The following is a 16,594-nucleotide window of genomic DNA, read 5'->3' on the forward strand; positions in this document are numbered from 1 at the left end:
GGGCTGCATGTCAGGTAAAGGCACTGGGGAGATGGCTGTCATTACATCATCAATAAATGCACAAGTTTATGTTGATATTTTGGACAATTGAAAGGATGTTTGGGGATGATGAAATCATTTTTCAAGATGATAATGCATCTTGCCATAGAGCAAAAACTGCAAAAACATTCCTTGCAAAAAGACACATAGGATCAATGTCATGGCATAGGGTCAATGTCAATGAGCAGATCTGATTTGATGCAGGTGTTAATTTGGGGGTTGAAAATTTACAGGGTGATTCCATAAGTTTTTCCTCAGAATTGAGTGATTCCATATTTTTTTCCTCTGCTTGGTCTAAAAAAGTAACCGTTACTGACTGCCACAATCTTTTTTTCTTGATTTCTTATAGTGTTTCTTAAAGCCAGAAAGTTGCCATTTGAAATGACTTTAGTTTTGTGTCATGTCTGTGATCTGCTTTTTTTCTACAAAATTAAACAACTGAATGAACATCCTCTGAGGCCGGTGATTCCATAATTTTTGCCAGGGGTTGTATAAGTATTTGGACAGGATCTGTTTTTTAAAAGCTGTCACTGTCCAAATACTTATGGACCCAACTACATTCATTCATTCTGTGTATTTGTTCCATTTTCATTCACAGTCTTGTATGTATTCTTTCAGGTGTTGCGGGAGGACAAAAAGAAAGTCATTTCATTCGCCAGCGAGCTGAAGAAGTTTACTAGTCGCAGCCGCAGCATGACCACTGGCAGCGGCACCAACCAGTCGGCGACACTGTGCCACGATGGCGTCGCTCACAGCAAGGATGAGAGAGCTGCATGCTGCGTGGCTCTGACAGAGCTCCAGGAGTGAGACGGTCACACCACCTGCTGTCGTGCACATGGAAGGCAACAGAGGTACTGTATGCACCGCTAACGTCTGTCTGTCTGCCGTTACAAAAACATAAATAACTGGAATCCTAGAACAGATCCTTGCTGAAACACAGTGTTGGACTTGACAGCACTGACTGCATCTGTGGGTTTTTGGATGTTGCTTTATTACCTTTTATGTACTTTTGATGTAATCTTATTTCCAGGAAGGAAACAAAAAAGATATTTAATGCCATAAGTTCACTTTCAAAGCATGAACCTCACTAACTGTAAAATAAGTGTTGTGACAACTTCTGATTCATACAGCGGAGTATTGGGACCACAAACAAGGAAATAATAGGAGGAGGAAGAGGTTTCTTAGGTTTATTTTGCATTTCAAGAATAACATCAAAATGTTGAGATTAAAGTCAAAATGTGGGGAATATTTTAGAAATTTTGAAAATACAGATGAAATATAATTTTTGAGAATAGTCGCTGTTTATCAGTATGTAACTAATATGTTTTTTTTTAATACTCACAAATTCCTGTCCTTATGAAAATGGTCAAATAAACCATGTTCAAACCATGTTCAGTCTTTCGAGATTAAAGTCAAACTTTTTAGAATAAAACTACCATCAGTAGTGCATGTGATATGACCGCCTCTACAAAATGGCTTGTGTCAATGAAATGGTGAAATTGTACTTCAAAATCAGTTTTAAAAACAAGGAAATTGCTTCTCCTTTAGCATGTAAACACAATGTGGTAATAAATATTAGAACATCAAAGAGATTGTGCCAAAACTTGAATCTCGTTTGAAGAAGAAACCACACAAACCCAGACAAAATAAGCATTTCAGACAGTCTGAAGGGTCTAACTGGGACAATCTCATCACTCTCTTTAAACTGAAGAAACTTCTGGGATGGGGGAAGGGGGCGACAAAACAAGTCATCGAGTTGCTTTTGATTAAATTTCTTCATAAATCTTCATTCTAAAATAAACTGTTTAGTCCCAGACGCCCCAGTTACACCCTTCAGACTTAGAATTGTTTGGGTCAGCAGTGGAGATGGTGTCAGTATTCCCATGAGTCCCTTGCTTTCGAGTGGGTCACTGGCTGTATGATGTGAAGTATCCTTAATATTCCTGGGAAGAGAAGAACTGGTAACATTTTACGTTGAGCAAAGATTTCATGCCATTTGAGGGGAAGTGCTTCCAGTCCCGCAAAACGTCTCTTGACTGGGGTGAAGGTCTAAAACATCTTTCTGGATTTTACAGTGGTGTCTTTTCATCACTTGTTTGAAAGTTTTAGAACACATCACACACCCATCAAAGAGGCACACAGTCAGTGACCCTTTGTGCGGTGTTGGGTGGGGGTGGGGTGATATTTTACTTTCATGACTATCCAAGGAGGGCAGCGCAGTGGCTTAGTGGTTAGCACTGTTGCCTCACAGCGAGAAGGTCATGGGTTCAGTTCCTGTGGCCTTTCTGTGTGGAGTTTGCATGTTCTCCCCGTGGTTGCGTGGGTTTCCTCCGGGTGCTCCGGTTTCCTCCCACATCCAAAGACATGTGGGTTAGGTGGATTGGAATCTTTAAAATTGTCCTTAGGTGTGCGTGTGGGTGTGTCTGTGTTTGTTTGTCTATTTGTGGCCCTGCGACAGACTGGCGTCCTGTCCTGGGTGTACCCCGCCTCACGCCCTATGACTGCTGGGATAGGCTCCAGCCCCCCGCGACCCTTAATTGGACTAAACGGTAGAAGATGGATGGAAGTATGGATGGACTATCCAAGGAAACATTTGCATCAGTTCTTGCCTTTCTGACTGATCCTGTTTGGTTTGTCAGCAGAGACTTTTTCACCCTGAAGGGTATAAATAATTTGGCCGAATACAGCAGTTAATTTTGGACTGAAGAAGCTACTTGAATGAATGATGAAACACCTTGAAGAGTAAACAAGAATTCCAGTTGCTTTAGACTCACATTATTGATAACTTCTAAGTAGATGACTAAAGGTGCGCTGACACTTGCACGACTGATGCATGCACTTGCACGACCTGTGTCGTGCAGGAAAGTAAACTCATCTTTAACGGGTGCAGACTGAATGTGAGAGAGGCGTCGGCGCGTGCAATTGCGCAGAGAGAATTTTGAAATGTTCAAAAAATCTTTCACACATAAATGTCATGCAGCGTGGCGCGATCTGCTCTCCAACACTCCGTACATCTCGTCAAGTGGAGTAAAGAAGAAGTGAACAGAGCGAGCAGTTGCGTCAGTGCACCGCATCAGAGCCGCCGCTCGTCTGAAGGATTATAACGAGATGTTAAATCTATCATAAACATACTTTTACAGCTGCACACAAGAAGGAAAGAACATGCAAGTGTTTTACTAAGCCATGACAATGTAAACATGACAAATAATGACCTTTTTAGACGGCTCCAAAGGCTTTCTCCAGCTCATTCAGCATGCGTGCGAATGCCTGCTGCTGGAGCGATCCTCTGTGATTCAGGAAGTGATTAGAGCTGTTTTCAGCAGCCAACTTGCAGAAAAAATGATTAATCCACTACAAAATAATTATTTTATATACGCAGCATCCAGCGCAGAGCGCATGGCAGCTGGTGGAACAAATCACGGTGTCCAGCTGGAAACACAGCGGGTGGGATCGTCATGTCAACGTGCGTGCAAGTGCATGCATCAAAGACGTGCAAGGGTCAGGGCACCTTAAGAACCTTCACAGACAAATCCATTCTCATGCCCCCAACAAAGTTAGGGGGCATTATGTTTTCACTCTATCCATCCATCCAAACATCTGTAAACATTTGTTCCCACACAATAGCGAAAGACCACCTCATCTGATTGAAACCGTTTCTTGGTGGCGTATTGAGGCAGCTGGAGGAAGGTTCCAGCTGTTGTCTGTTATCTAGTATGACTACAGACACCATCTTGATTTTCTTTTCTGCTCAATGACTAATGATCACCTTGTCTGATTGAAAACATTTCTTATTGGTGTACTGAGGCAGACTACAGGAAGTATAGTTTTGAAAATGGAGCCCAATGCATCACATATCAATTCTAAAGTGGCAATTTTTATACAAAAAGTCTATACAAAGACTGGTGTACCATTTTTGGAACACCAGTCTTTCACTATAAAAATAACTTCCAGACTTCATTATCACTTTGACTATGACACCATACAACTTTACGTACAAGCGAGGAACATGTCGCGCTTCACATTGATCCTGTAAAATATTGTGTATTTATGGCAGTAAATGACTTCTTGTACGATGTTTTCAGTGCATCAGATGTATCTCCTGCTCTACAGGGTATCTGTCTGCGGCTGCAGGTCTGAAGGTGTGGGTGGGGGCAGGAAGGCTCCTGCCGGCCTCTTCCTCTGGACATCAACATGACCACCTTCCCAATGTCTCTCTCAACCCCTGTCATGGAAACTTCACCTTCTCAGAAACTGGAAGATCCACAAGTGATATCCAGACATTAAGAACCTCTGAACTGAGAGGGGTCACATCTCAAAGGTGAATTTTTTGGGGGGATTTGAGGTCTACTGTGGTTGTGAGCTCGGATATGTTCCTCCAACTCCAGATGTTGTCAAGTTGCAGCAAAGTTCAGTTCCTGTGTCAGATGCTCCACCCCTTTGTTTGGGCATTTCGTTCAGTCAGGTTGTGTGATCGGACATATTCATCAGAGAAGATTCCATATTCAAGGTATGGACATGTGTACAGGTACTTATGCCGTTTGGTTTTCTTGAATCACCACTGAAGTGTCAAAAACACTAAAATCAGCTGTGATCAAAGACACAAAAAGGCTGTGTGTTTCTTGAAAAAGAGTTGAACACCCCTAAATCACAGAATGATAAAAATGTTAGCTTTACTCTTTTTCTTTAAATAGATCGCTGCAAAGGTCAAAGTAGAATTAGCTGGGCAATGGTTGAGTTGGTGAAGCACCTTCTCTGGAGAGTCGATTACACCTTCTATGTTTCAAAACTATTCATCTGTTGCCTGTGCCTACGGTGACAGTACTTAAATGAATAAATACTTTTATAAGTGACTACAAAGTAAGGACATGGCCAATGGAGGCAGGCTTTCTGCTTGGCAATAAATGGTGGTGAGCAAGGAGAGATGTAGGAGCGCGCACGAGGCCGAGCAGCATCATGGAGGCTGACAAGCTGGCTTGTTGACTTCTTTTCTTTGTGGTCCAGTTTCACAGTACTGTAAAGGCACATTTTGGTCAGCGTGAGCAGCAGATTCTCTGCGGCAGCAAAAGTGATCACACATGAGCAGCACAGGCACAATCTGCCAACTCTGGACCATCATTCTCTAACATTTATTGGTGAATTGAACCCTTGGTGATGCCTTAAAGTGTTTGAAGTCAGAATTAAATCTTCAACAGTTTCTTTTTCGCATCTGTGAGGGTGATCTGTGTTTGTCTTAGGGCCCTGTCCCACTGGCGTTTAGGAGGATTTGCATATGGATTGCGCACAAAATTGGCCCATATTCGCCAAACATCTGCAATATCCGTGTAACATGCCTGTATGAGTCGGCCGTCATCTGAACACACCCGTGATCATCCGCAGAGGCACGCATGTCCGCAGCCAGGATTTTTGAGCTGTTCAAAAATCTGAATGCGGATGACATCCTCCTTACATACTCTATATATACTCAATTCATACACAATACAAACTCACTCTGGGCCTCATGTATCAACGTTGCGTACGGCGATATTTGAGCGTATATGGGGTGTACGCCAAAACGGCTGCGCTACTTGGCATTTATCAATGTGGTCATTGGCGTACGCTGCACTGAAAATATACGCCAGGTCGAGAGGTGGCGTAAATTATACACCAAAATGAACCAGCGCTGGAATCCACATAAAATGAAGATGATCAGCATGATAAACAGTGCCATTATACAAATCAATGCATATGTTACATAAATAACACTTTTCCTGATTATACTACATAATAATCAATACAAATCCCGCTTTTGTGGTCACAGCGCTGACAGGAAGGAAAGCGCTGCTCGCCTTTTTCTCCAGACTTCGAGCCTGGAGCCAGAGCAGCGCTGAGCTTAACTTCATGTGGTGTGATCGTTTTAGACTATGAAATTGATAATAACAACTGTAGTTTCCTCATTCCCTTAATTCGCCCGTGCTGCAATCAGGTTTTGTCGTCTCCATTCGGTTGTCACAATAAAATAAATACAGAAATACATTTAAAAAATAAAGAAATCTGACAGATTAGGCGTGTCTTATTAATTGAGCGAACAAATATCCACACGTCAAGAATTATTGACATGTGAAAAGAGAATACAGTGGTCCCTCGCTATAACGCCGTTCACCTGTCATGGCCTCGGAGTCTCGCGGAGTATTTAGTCCAATTTTGCATGCCTTTTTTTTTACAGTGTTCTGTGTTCTGCGTATCTGTTTATAAGAATCTTGTTGCCCAGAAGAGAAAAGAGCGCCAACAACTACTCATAACTGTGTTTGTCACACGGAAACAAACACCTGCTGCAGCGAGATGTGAGTGGAAAAAGGCGCGGCGTCAGGACGCAGAGGCGCAATCTGTGACATACCGGTCAGTCACTATTAATAATTTCTTATGTGTCCAACCTCGTTCGTTGGTCGTTAAAATTAATTTGTTAGTTCTAAATGCCATCATAATTATTTATAGGAAAACGTTCTATTTTTATTTCTCAAACTAATGTTTGGGCCTGAAAACAGTTTGGTATTATTTTCCTACTAAGGTTTGAACTTTGAGAGTGTTTACACACGAGAGAAAAGTGAGAAAATGTTCATGCCTGATTGAGAAAGTGTATAAACTGTGTAGTGAGGGGTTTTACAGCTTTGAAACGTCTATAATAATTGTAAAAAATAACGCTGACTACGTCGCGGTTTCGCGTATTACGGGCTATTTTTTAGAACCTAACTCCAGCGATTAATGGGGGACCACTGTAACACTTTATTGATTATATACTACAAAACAATTGATACGACGGCGCTTTTGACACTCTATTGGCACGCGTCGTGATTGGTGGAGTTCTTTTTCATTGCCGTCTTTCCGGCTTCAGTGTCGTAAAATGAGGGTGTGTCTGAAGCGGAGTCTGAATATTTATGGGTGTGTTTATTATAATTACGATCGTTTCCACTTGCCGCATTTATCAAGATCACGTCAGGCGTAAGCCAGAAATGGGCAGGTGCGCACTGCTTGATACGTGTCACGGCGACTTTGGTGTATTTCAAGTTTATGCCGTAAATTTACGCCACAAGTGCGCAACATTGATACATGAGGCCCTCTGTGCGCTGTATATCTGCCATTAACCGCTGATATCCGCAACTGACGGGGATTTGCAGCTTGGCAGCGGACCGGGACAGTGTGTAAAACAGATATATATTGTGCCCATCATGTCCACATGACAAACTAAAATATGTTATAGCGAATGCATACAAATTGGCCATGAAGAAAGCGTTTTATTACATCTGCTTTGCAGCAGATTTGCGGACAATCTGAATGCATAACAAACACGTCACGTAAATCCAAAGTACTATATGTGGCAGAAAGCGGCATACCTGCCAGTCAATGCCGGTCCGGCTGTGTAAATCCACAAAGACGTAGCTGCTGCAATCCAGGACTTTTATTTAACACCAACAAAAGGAAGAGTTGCTGTTTAGCCATAACTCACGCTGAAGTCTGTTTTCTGTGACACTCAAAAAAAAAAAAAAAAAAAGAAAAAAGGAAAAAACATAGTCTCACTCCCCTAGCGGCTTCCCCCCTCCCGTTCCCCAAACTCATGAACAGTTAACCCTCGCATGACAAAATGAACATTAACTCTGTGATCAACTTGTCCAAGTCCAGCAAATGCTCCAGAGGCTGTATTGTTGGTGTGAATAGTGATGCCGACGGCCCGAGTGCACTTCTTTTATGACCGCAATGCAGATGCCGTGCACGTGCAACACTTGCGCGATGCATTCATAATACACCCGTAATACTGCCGTGATAATCTCAATGTGTCGGATCAGTTTCCTCACTACATGCGTTACATAACCGTGATTGTTCATCATATATTTGCTATATATTATTAATATATCCGTAATTCATACTGCGACATTTGTAATTTTTGGCCGTTTTTGTTACGGACGACAACGAACGACCGTACTGTGTATACTCAATTCATGCGCAATTAATCCTCTCCCCAGTGGGACAGGGCCCTTATAGTCTGTGCAGCAAGCACCCGGGTACATACAGGAGTCAGGAATTACAGATTCCCTCAATCTGAGGAGTAGAAGAAGAGAAGAACACCCGCCTGAAAGTCAGGATGTTCGCTAGTCAGTCAACATCAATGTTCCTTGGTTGTAACCCACCGTGGTCGTCTTCTTCCAGCATTTTGCACATTTTCTTCTTTTTTTTTTTTGTAAAGTTCAGTGTTTTTATATTTTCCATTTAAATGTAATCAGATGGTCAGCAGTTATTCCGTTAGTCCATCATATTTATTGCTTTCGTTTTCAGCCCTGTTGTGAATTTTGTTCAAAGAAAGCACAAGTTTATTTTTTGGGCGTGACTATTTGTTGTCGTAATGTGATTTGTTTTTCTGAGCCTGCCCTTGAAATTTTCCCCCCAAATTGTTGTGAAAACAGAATGAACCGCTTTACATTTCACTTATTGCTCAAGTATTTTCTACACATTTTTTACAGATTGACTGTTACCACTTTAGGTCTTTTTATTTTAAATTATTGCATATTTCAGTTATTTTGTCACATTTTCCTGAAGTTTTATTCATTTCCATTTTGCTGATTTTTCCATGTTTTTTGATGTTTAACTTTATTTCTGTTGTTTTTAAAATCTTTGTGTTTCAGCATTTCAGTTCAAATCATTTGCTTGTCTGGTCATTTTTTAACGCTGATTCATGAAAACAAGCTTTCAGTGAAATATTTCATCTTATTAATTCTTAAAATGCTTTTGAATTAATCAGCTAAAATAGATTTGAAACATAGTTTCAGTGCTACCAGGAAACATTTTCAGCTACCAAACATACTAAAATGATTTAAAATAACTCACAACACCTTACATGTTTGTGGTTCAGTGATGTCATACATAGATCTGTGTGGCTTTGATGTTTAATCAGTGCTGTAAAATCTGAACTGCTTCATCCTCGACTAACACAAACACTTCTGCCGTATTTAATTCATATTGGCGCCAGACTGTTTGATTTAAATAATTCTGACATCAACTTTGACTTTTCAGGGTCCACTAGAGTCATGTGACCAATATAAAGGTGATATATGACATCATTTTAGTGTTTAATAGTAACCACTGGTGTATATTTAAGCAGTTCCTCAGAATAGCCCACTATAATATTACCTACATATGTGGAATAGAAACAGAACGATATATCGTGATAATCGTATCAATTGTCTTTTTTTTAGTATTGGGAAGAAGCATAAATTATTTCTAGAATATGTACATTGGAAAAGGACAACGTTGTGGATTATACTCGTAGTTTATGCCTCAGAATAATTTATTTCTTTAATGTTAAATGTTGATAAAATTTCTGCATAGTTTGAATAAACAGAAATGTAATAATATATTGCGATAAGTATCCTATCGTGTATCGTTACACCCCTAGTTCAGCCCAGATTTCAACCTTGGCCTGTCTCCTTTAACACGTTTTTTTATGAAAATCAAATCACTTTGACCTTGAAGATGATGCAGTCATTCCATTTATTCTATTTTGTTGAGAGACACATGGGACTCAAAACAAAACCCTCCACGCTTGGGTGTAAAAACAAAACAGCAAAAAAGAGATTTGCTTTGTGTTATGGATTAGTTAAAATTTCAACTATCTTTAGTTTTCCTGGAATGAAAAGAAACCAAGGCTGGACTGGGAAGAAGTAATAGTCATAGGATTTTTTTTTGTTTGTTTTTGTTTTATCCACTGTTGTGGTTGTATGTTTTTGAGAACACTTTCCTGTATTTTACTGTCTTTGCAGAGTTAAACATGAAAAATGGTCGACATTATCCTTTAAATTAACACATTTTAACCTAAAGTGTGCAGCCTGTAATTGAAAAATGATGCTAAAAGACCACTTTCTGTAATTATGAACAGTTTTAATTTCAGACTTAATTGTAATTTTTTTGTGACCGTGTTCCTCATACTGATTTCACCTTCTTGTCTTTTGGTCTTTTAAATTCATCCCTGGTTCTTACTAATTGTGTTTGCTGTCACTTCACTTCCCCTGCACGCCTTTCAACGTGCGCTCTGCTCTTCGTCTTCACTTAGAATTAATTCATTAATCATTAACTTCTGGCCTCGAGTCGCCATTAGAATTAATCACAACTGAAATCATTCCAGCACAAATATACTTTTGTCATTAGTAACAATTAACATAATTACAAGTGATTATTTGTGAAACCGTCACCGTGTGTCGCCAAAAACGAGGGTGATGGTGTGAAAATGCCGCCATCCTTTTTTTTTCCCCCTCAATTGAACCGTGGAGCCATTTATGTAAAGTAAAAACGATAATATTCTGTAAAAATCATGCTGGATAAAAGTGGTAATCAGCTGAGAGGATGGTGCAAAATCCACACTGGAGGGATTCAACTCATCTTCACCATCATTCAGGCATTTCATGCTTTCAAACCTCATTTCTGAATGTAACGTTTGTGCAGAACCTGATACACACGTGTGTGTTTATGGATGTTATTTATTCAAATGTGAAGCCCTGGTTGGCAAGCGTCTGTTGTGTCTGTATATTTTCCTGTAGTTATTGTACTGTTGAAAAAGATTTTTCTTTATTTATTTCGGTATGTGAGGACGTTAAACTCTTCACTGTCTAACTTTACTTGGACTTATTTGTGTCTGTATGTAAACAAATATTTCTGTGTAAAATGTTGAGTGCAGTATACGTATATGTCTGTCGTTTTGCAGTGGCATTGTTTAAAAGCTTTTACTTTTTGTTTTACTACAAATGTAAACACTGAGAAAGTATAAAATCACTTGTCAAGTTTTTTGTTTTGGTGTGTTAATATTGTATCTGCTGTGATGTGTGTGTTTGGTACCTTCGGGTTATGTTTCATTTTAGCACTTCAGAGTACTGGTGTCGCCGACCAAACAGTCCCCCTAAAATCGGTCCCCCTGATGACGCTGTACACGGATTAACACCTTGTTTCTGCTTCAAACTGCCTCCAGTCATCATCTATCTCATCTGATGGTTAATAACCACATTAATCCATTTGATTGCTTTGGGTGAAGAGACTCCGTCTCAGATGTGCTGCTGTTCTCCAAAATGACGCATGTGCAGATGCAAAAGGCAGACCGATTTTTAGGGGCGACCGTTCAGGCTGGTAAGTACAATCAGCCAGAGATGGTTTTCTGGTTAGTACTGGATTTGGAGCACACAGTTATCGGTACTGGATAGTATTAGACATGACGCATTTGACTTAGTGGCAGGACACATTAAATGATGAGTACTTTTTAATAGGGGCGACACAATACCACTTTTTCATGTCCGATATGATACTGGAACCTTCAATATCTGCTAATATCAATCCGATACATACATACAATCCATCTATCATCTATACCCACTTACTCCAATTCAGGGTCACGGGGGGGGGGGGGGGGGGGGGGGCTTCCCAGCTGTCATAGGGCGTGAGGCGGGGTACACCCCGAAGAGGATGTCAGTCTATAGCCCACACCCTGATGCAGATTTGCAATATAAGACTTGGATTGGATTTTTACCTCTGTCAACGAAGTTACTTGAATACTCATCCGAAATAACAACTTTGTGGGCCCCTACTTTTTACTAGAGATCAAGGTATTTTTTTTTTAGTCATTTGATATTGAGTATTTGCAGAAGCCAAGTCCTGATCGAGTGTAGAACAGAATAGAGCCTGTTTTGTCAATGCACATATACATGCATACAACAAAACACATTTAACCATCCTAATTACAGTTAGACAAAATCCAACCACTAGGAGCAGCGGGCAGCCACAGTCTGGCACCCGGGGACCAACTCCAGATGTAGAGATGCTGCCTTGTTCAGAGGCAGAGAAAGGAGCAGACCCTAAATAAGCATGTTTATGATTGTGGGAGGAAACCAGCGTGCCCGCAGGAAACCCATGCAGACATGGGGAGTACATACAAACTCCACACAGAAAGGGCGGGAAGCGATCACATGACCTCCTTGCTGTGAGGCACCATTGCTAACCGCTAATCCACCGTGCCGCCCCTAGACTGTACACTTGCTGATGACATGCTGCAAGCACTTTGAAGTCAATCCAGTGTATATCATTGACAAATGAACAGCTCTGCAGTGCATTAAGGGGGAAAAACAACCTGCAAACCAGAGGTGGGACGAAGTCACCAGCAAGTAACTCTCAAGTCATGAATCGGCAAGTCACAAGTCATAATGACCACCAATTGTTGCAAGCTGACTTGAGACTTGAGTTGACACTTGGGACTTGCCGATTCATGACTTGACAGTGACTTCGTCCCACCTCTGCTGCAAACTAAGCTGCCGAACATTAAAAAATACTTTTCATATGATCAATTCCATTTAGTGTAACTTTGTAGTAGTATTTGCATCACTGAAAGGAGGATGCCTTGATTATGGTGTTTTACTTCCACTGCTCGGAATGTGTGGCAGGACGAAGAGAAGGCAGTAATACACACTCCTGTCCAGCTGGTGGAGATGTGCCATCTGCCAAGTAAGTGTACAGAAGAAGAAGGCAGTAGAAGACAAGAATGGAAGTACCAAGACTATAGGAGCGAAGCCACTGGAGAACCTTAAGCTAGCAGGGGAAAGTTGACCACAACTGGTGCACTGCTGCTTTCAAGAAAAAAATGTAGACTACACAATGACACCATGTAGACTTGCAACCAGATGAGGCATCTGCTAAAGGTTTCGGTGAGTATTTTAAAAGAAACGGAGTAGATATGCTTTTGAAACACTTCTAAAATGCTCTGTGACGCCACCACTGAGCTAGCAAGCACTGAATAGAGTGGTGGCTATGAGCGCTGTTGATGCTCCGCTGACAAAATAGACCACAGATTGGAATGAGACGTGTTTAATAAAGCCGATATTGTGCAGTCAAAAAAAAAAAACCAACCCTACCTTGCTTGGACCCCGTCCCAGTCTTTGAAATCAATTTGCTGGGATCCATACCTTTTACAACTTTAGTCTTATTAAAATGTTAATCAAAGCTGAGTTCTTTACAAACTTTTCATGGTAGCAGTTTGCCAGACGTCCTTTTTTGAATAATGTAATTATTGTAAATTAGGAGTGAATGAAACTCAACAGGGCCACCATCCAGGAGATAGAAAAGTCTACTGGATGCTCAAAAATAAGGCGCCGTAGTATCGTTTGAACCCTGCATGATATTGCAGGGTTTGACCATTTATGGGTACAGCCGGTCCCATTGTGCAATATACACACAGCATAACTTCACATCGAAAAATGGTGTACTGTTTTTTTCAGTTCCCAGTGGAGAAGTGAAGACAAGGCGAATGTGAGAGGCCGTGTTGGTAAGTGTTAGCCTATACAGCTAACCAGAGTAGCTGTGTTCTCTCGCCTGCAAAACCGCCTCCACACGTTTGTGCTCCGGGTCATAAACAAACCGCAACATGTGTCCACTTTCCACCGCATTGTCACTTTTTCTTTGCATTTTCACTTTGTTTGCATGTAATTTGCCCCAAAACACAGAGAAAATGTCATGTTTTTTCCCCCGGAAGTAGAGAAACTACGTCATATCCGTCATATTTTACCCCTTTATTGCCCCCCTCAAACAAGACTGCGGTGCCCAATAGCATGACAGTGTGCAACTGGTACAACAGAGGAGCATTCCACTTGTCCAGAGGTTCAGGATAATAAATTAATATATTTTGATGCCAAATGTCATGCACAATATTCCATAATTAAGACTTTGGCATTTAATTCAAATGGCAATTATCCAACCTTCATGGGTAATTATGAATTGCGATGTTTGTCTTAATTTGGAGTAAATACACACACACAGACGACTGAACCTTTGGACAAGTGAACCCTATTACTGGAAGAAATATGTCTAGTTAGCTGTATTTTGCATCTATAAATAAATGGACATAAAGGTTTACTATGACTGATGCTATAAAAAAAAAACCCCAAAAGGTTTTAAAACACCAAAAAGGGATGATGCTAACCTCGTTTAATGCTAACATTAGCAGCATCCCTGCGATGGTGTTTTCTTTGGTATGGGTTGCCATGGATCCATGTCACTTCTGGCGAAGCGGGCAATCTGAAGGCAAGAATTCGTACTTCCGCGACTTTCCGCCTGATGAAAACCACCTTGGGCTGCATTGATTATCGAAATCAGCTGGTTTTGTTTTGTCTCTAACTTGCTTCTAACAGCCAGCTGACAGCTCTCACTGCCTGAAACGATGAGATTTATACACCAAGCTGACCTGAAATGAACCATTATACGTTAAATTTACTTTATTGACGAGTAAGTGACCAAATTACATGTATTTGTATTGAGCTTGGCGATGTTTTTATCAGCCAGAAATGGCCACCAGAGGGTGCTCTGTGTAAAGTCCACGGCAACCCATAACCTAGGCTATATTAAAAAAACACTAATAAGCCTTTTCACAGTCTCGCTTGCTTCCGGGTCTGACGCACGAAGGCAAAGAGCAAGAGGTGTAAACTGCCGTCTCGAGGCATCAGGATTGACGGTGTGGGCAGCGAGAATGACAGAGACTTTGATTTTTCCCATTACAGTGTTCATTCCTTGAAGGTTTTTTTGTGAAAATGTGCTTTGGGGTCCAAGTAAGGAAAACTGATGAATTATGCTGCACACGAACTGAAAATTCAGGTTTTGCCCGACTCAACACAGGCAGTGTCTATTCGTAAACATAAAATCAGCTGATCACTATAAATCTTGTGCTCTACGTTTGTATTTCCGAGTTTGTGAAATAAATTATTCATGAAGAATAAAATAAAATGAATCATCTGGTTGTTGAATGGCAGCTGAATGGTGTCCCTAGTAAATAATCATGAAGTAACAGCCTGGTCCATTTCCCTGCATGTTCTGTGTCATTTATTAGGCTTATAGGCACATGTGTCTGTGATTTGGATCAGTGAATAATGAACACAGGTGGAATAAAAAGCACTGATTTGTATCACAACAGAGCAAGGCCACAGATTACGCTGCCCTTTTAAAAGATGACGACGGAAAATCATTTCCCAACCCGATAAGAGTGGCATGACTCGATATGGCACTGCCGCACAATTCGCCGGGCCGACGTGACCTATGCTGCACTGTGCCCCTGAATGCTACGTTATATAAAGTAATTATTTTGTAGCGGATTAATCATTTGCTGTCAGAGATTGGCTGATAAAACCGTCTCTAAACGCTCTGGAAGCACAGGGGAATTTTCTCCAGCAGCTTGTCTTGTGGGCTTCTTGGGGTGGAAAAAGCGTTTGGGATAATCTCAAAGGTAATTATTTTTAATATTTATATTGTAATGGCTTGGTAAAACAGTTGCATTTTCACTCCTTATAAGCATCTGTAAAATTGTTTATTATGGATTGAGACAGTTGTCACTGACCGACTGAGCGTCTGTTTATGTTTTTGCACCTCTCGACCTTTGAACCAACCTGGTCGCGCATGCACATTTCCAGACTGTGAAAATGGTCACACAACATCATGAGAAGACCTTATCTGAACAGACCTCAGTCATCAAACTGGCAAAAGAGAGAAAGCAACAATCTGACACCTGCAACAAAACTCGCAAGAGAGACCAGAGAACAATACAGCAAAAGAGAATGAAAACATCGAGTGGACAGATGGAAACAGCACAAAATGGCCGGACTATGGATAGTTTAAACTCAGTGCTCAAAACTACACTCGACATGATTGCACCACCTGTGTTAAAACCATGCTCCCCCAAATCACAGTCACCTTGGTTCAATGATTATCTGCGTGACCTCAAGCATAAAGCAAGAGGTCTAGAACAGAAATGGCGTCGTTCAAAATTAGAAGTGTTTCACCTTGCTTGGCGTGATGCTATCTTAGACTGTAAGCATGCATTATTGGCTACAAAGCGGACCTACTACTCTGATTTGATCAACAAAAACAAGCATAATTCAAAGTTTTGGCAACACTTATGCATGGACAACCACCTGTAGTTCGCTCTCCTTTTACAGCACAAGATTTCCTGGATTACTTTGGGAAGAAAATAGAAGACATCAGGTTAAACATATATTAAACATGCCTTAACCCAGCCACTACACCCTGCTATTGAGGTGGGCGCCACTACTGAGGTATTACCTAGATTTACAGAATTTGATAATATCTCACTAGGCATGCTGACAAAACTTGTAATGTCAACAAAAAGCACAACCTGTTTATTTGATCCTGTACCAACAAAACTGTTAAAGGACCTGTGGCCCACTCTTAGGCCGACTGTGCTGGAAATGATTAATCTTTCTTTTACTTCTGGATCTGTTCCTAAATGTTTCAAATCTGCAGTGATTAAACCATTACTTAAGAAACCTAATCTTGACCCTAGTGTATTGACAAACTATCGGCCGATATCAAATCTATCATTTTTCTGTAAAATTCTGGAAAAAGTGCTGTCATGGCAGCTTGTAGACTATCTTACTGAGAATAATCTCTTTGAGCCACTGTAGTCTGCTTTTAGAAAATATCATTCCACAGAGACGGCTCTCACTAAAGTGGTGAATGATCTTCTGCTTACAGTGGATTCGGACACCACTACGGT

General features: G+C 40.9%; 1 protein-coding gene across 1 annotated transcript in view; it reads left to right on the plus strand.

Annotated features, from left to right (window-relative positions):
• plce1 (phospholipase C, epsilon 1) overlaps positions 1–10,772 on the plus strand; it is a 255,535-nt gene extending 244,763 nt beyond the window's left edge. The window contains 3 exon segments of the mRNA XM_034193802.1: positions 658–890; positions 4,150–5,262; positions 8,090–10,772. Of these exon segments, the coding sequence (XP_034049693.1) occupies positions 658–846 (189 nt within the window). The 3' untranslated portion in view covers positions 847–890; positions 4,150–5,262; positions 8,090–10,772.
• Positions 10,773–16,594: the final 5,822 nt, after the last annotated feature.

This window comes from Thalassophryne amazonica, chromosome 18, assembly GCF_902500255.1.
Source record: "Thalassophryne amazonica chromosome 18, fThaAma1.1, whole genome shotgun sequence".
Classification (NCBI taxonomy): domain Eukaryota; kingdom Metazoa; phylum Chordata; class Actinopteri; order Batrachoidiformes; family Batrachoididae; genus Thalassophryne; species Thalassophryne amazonica.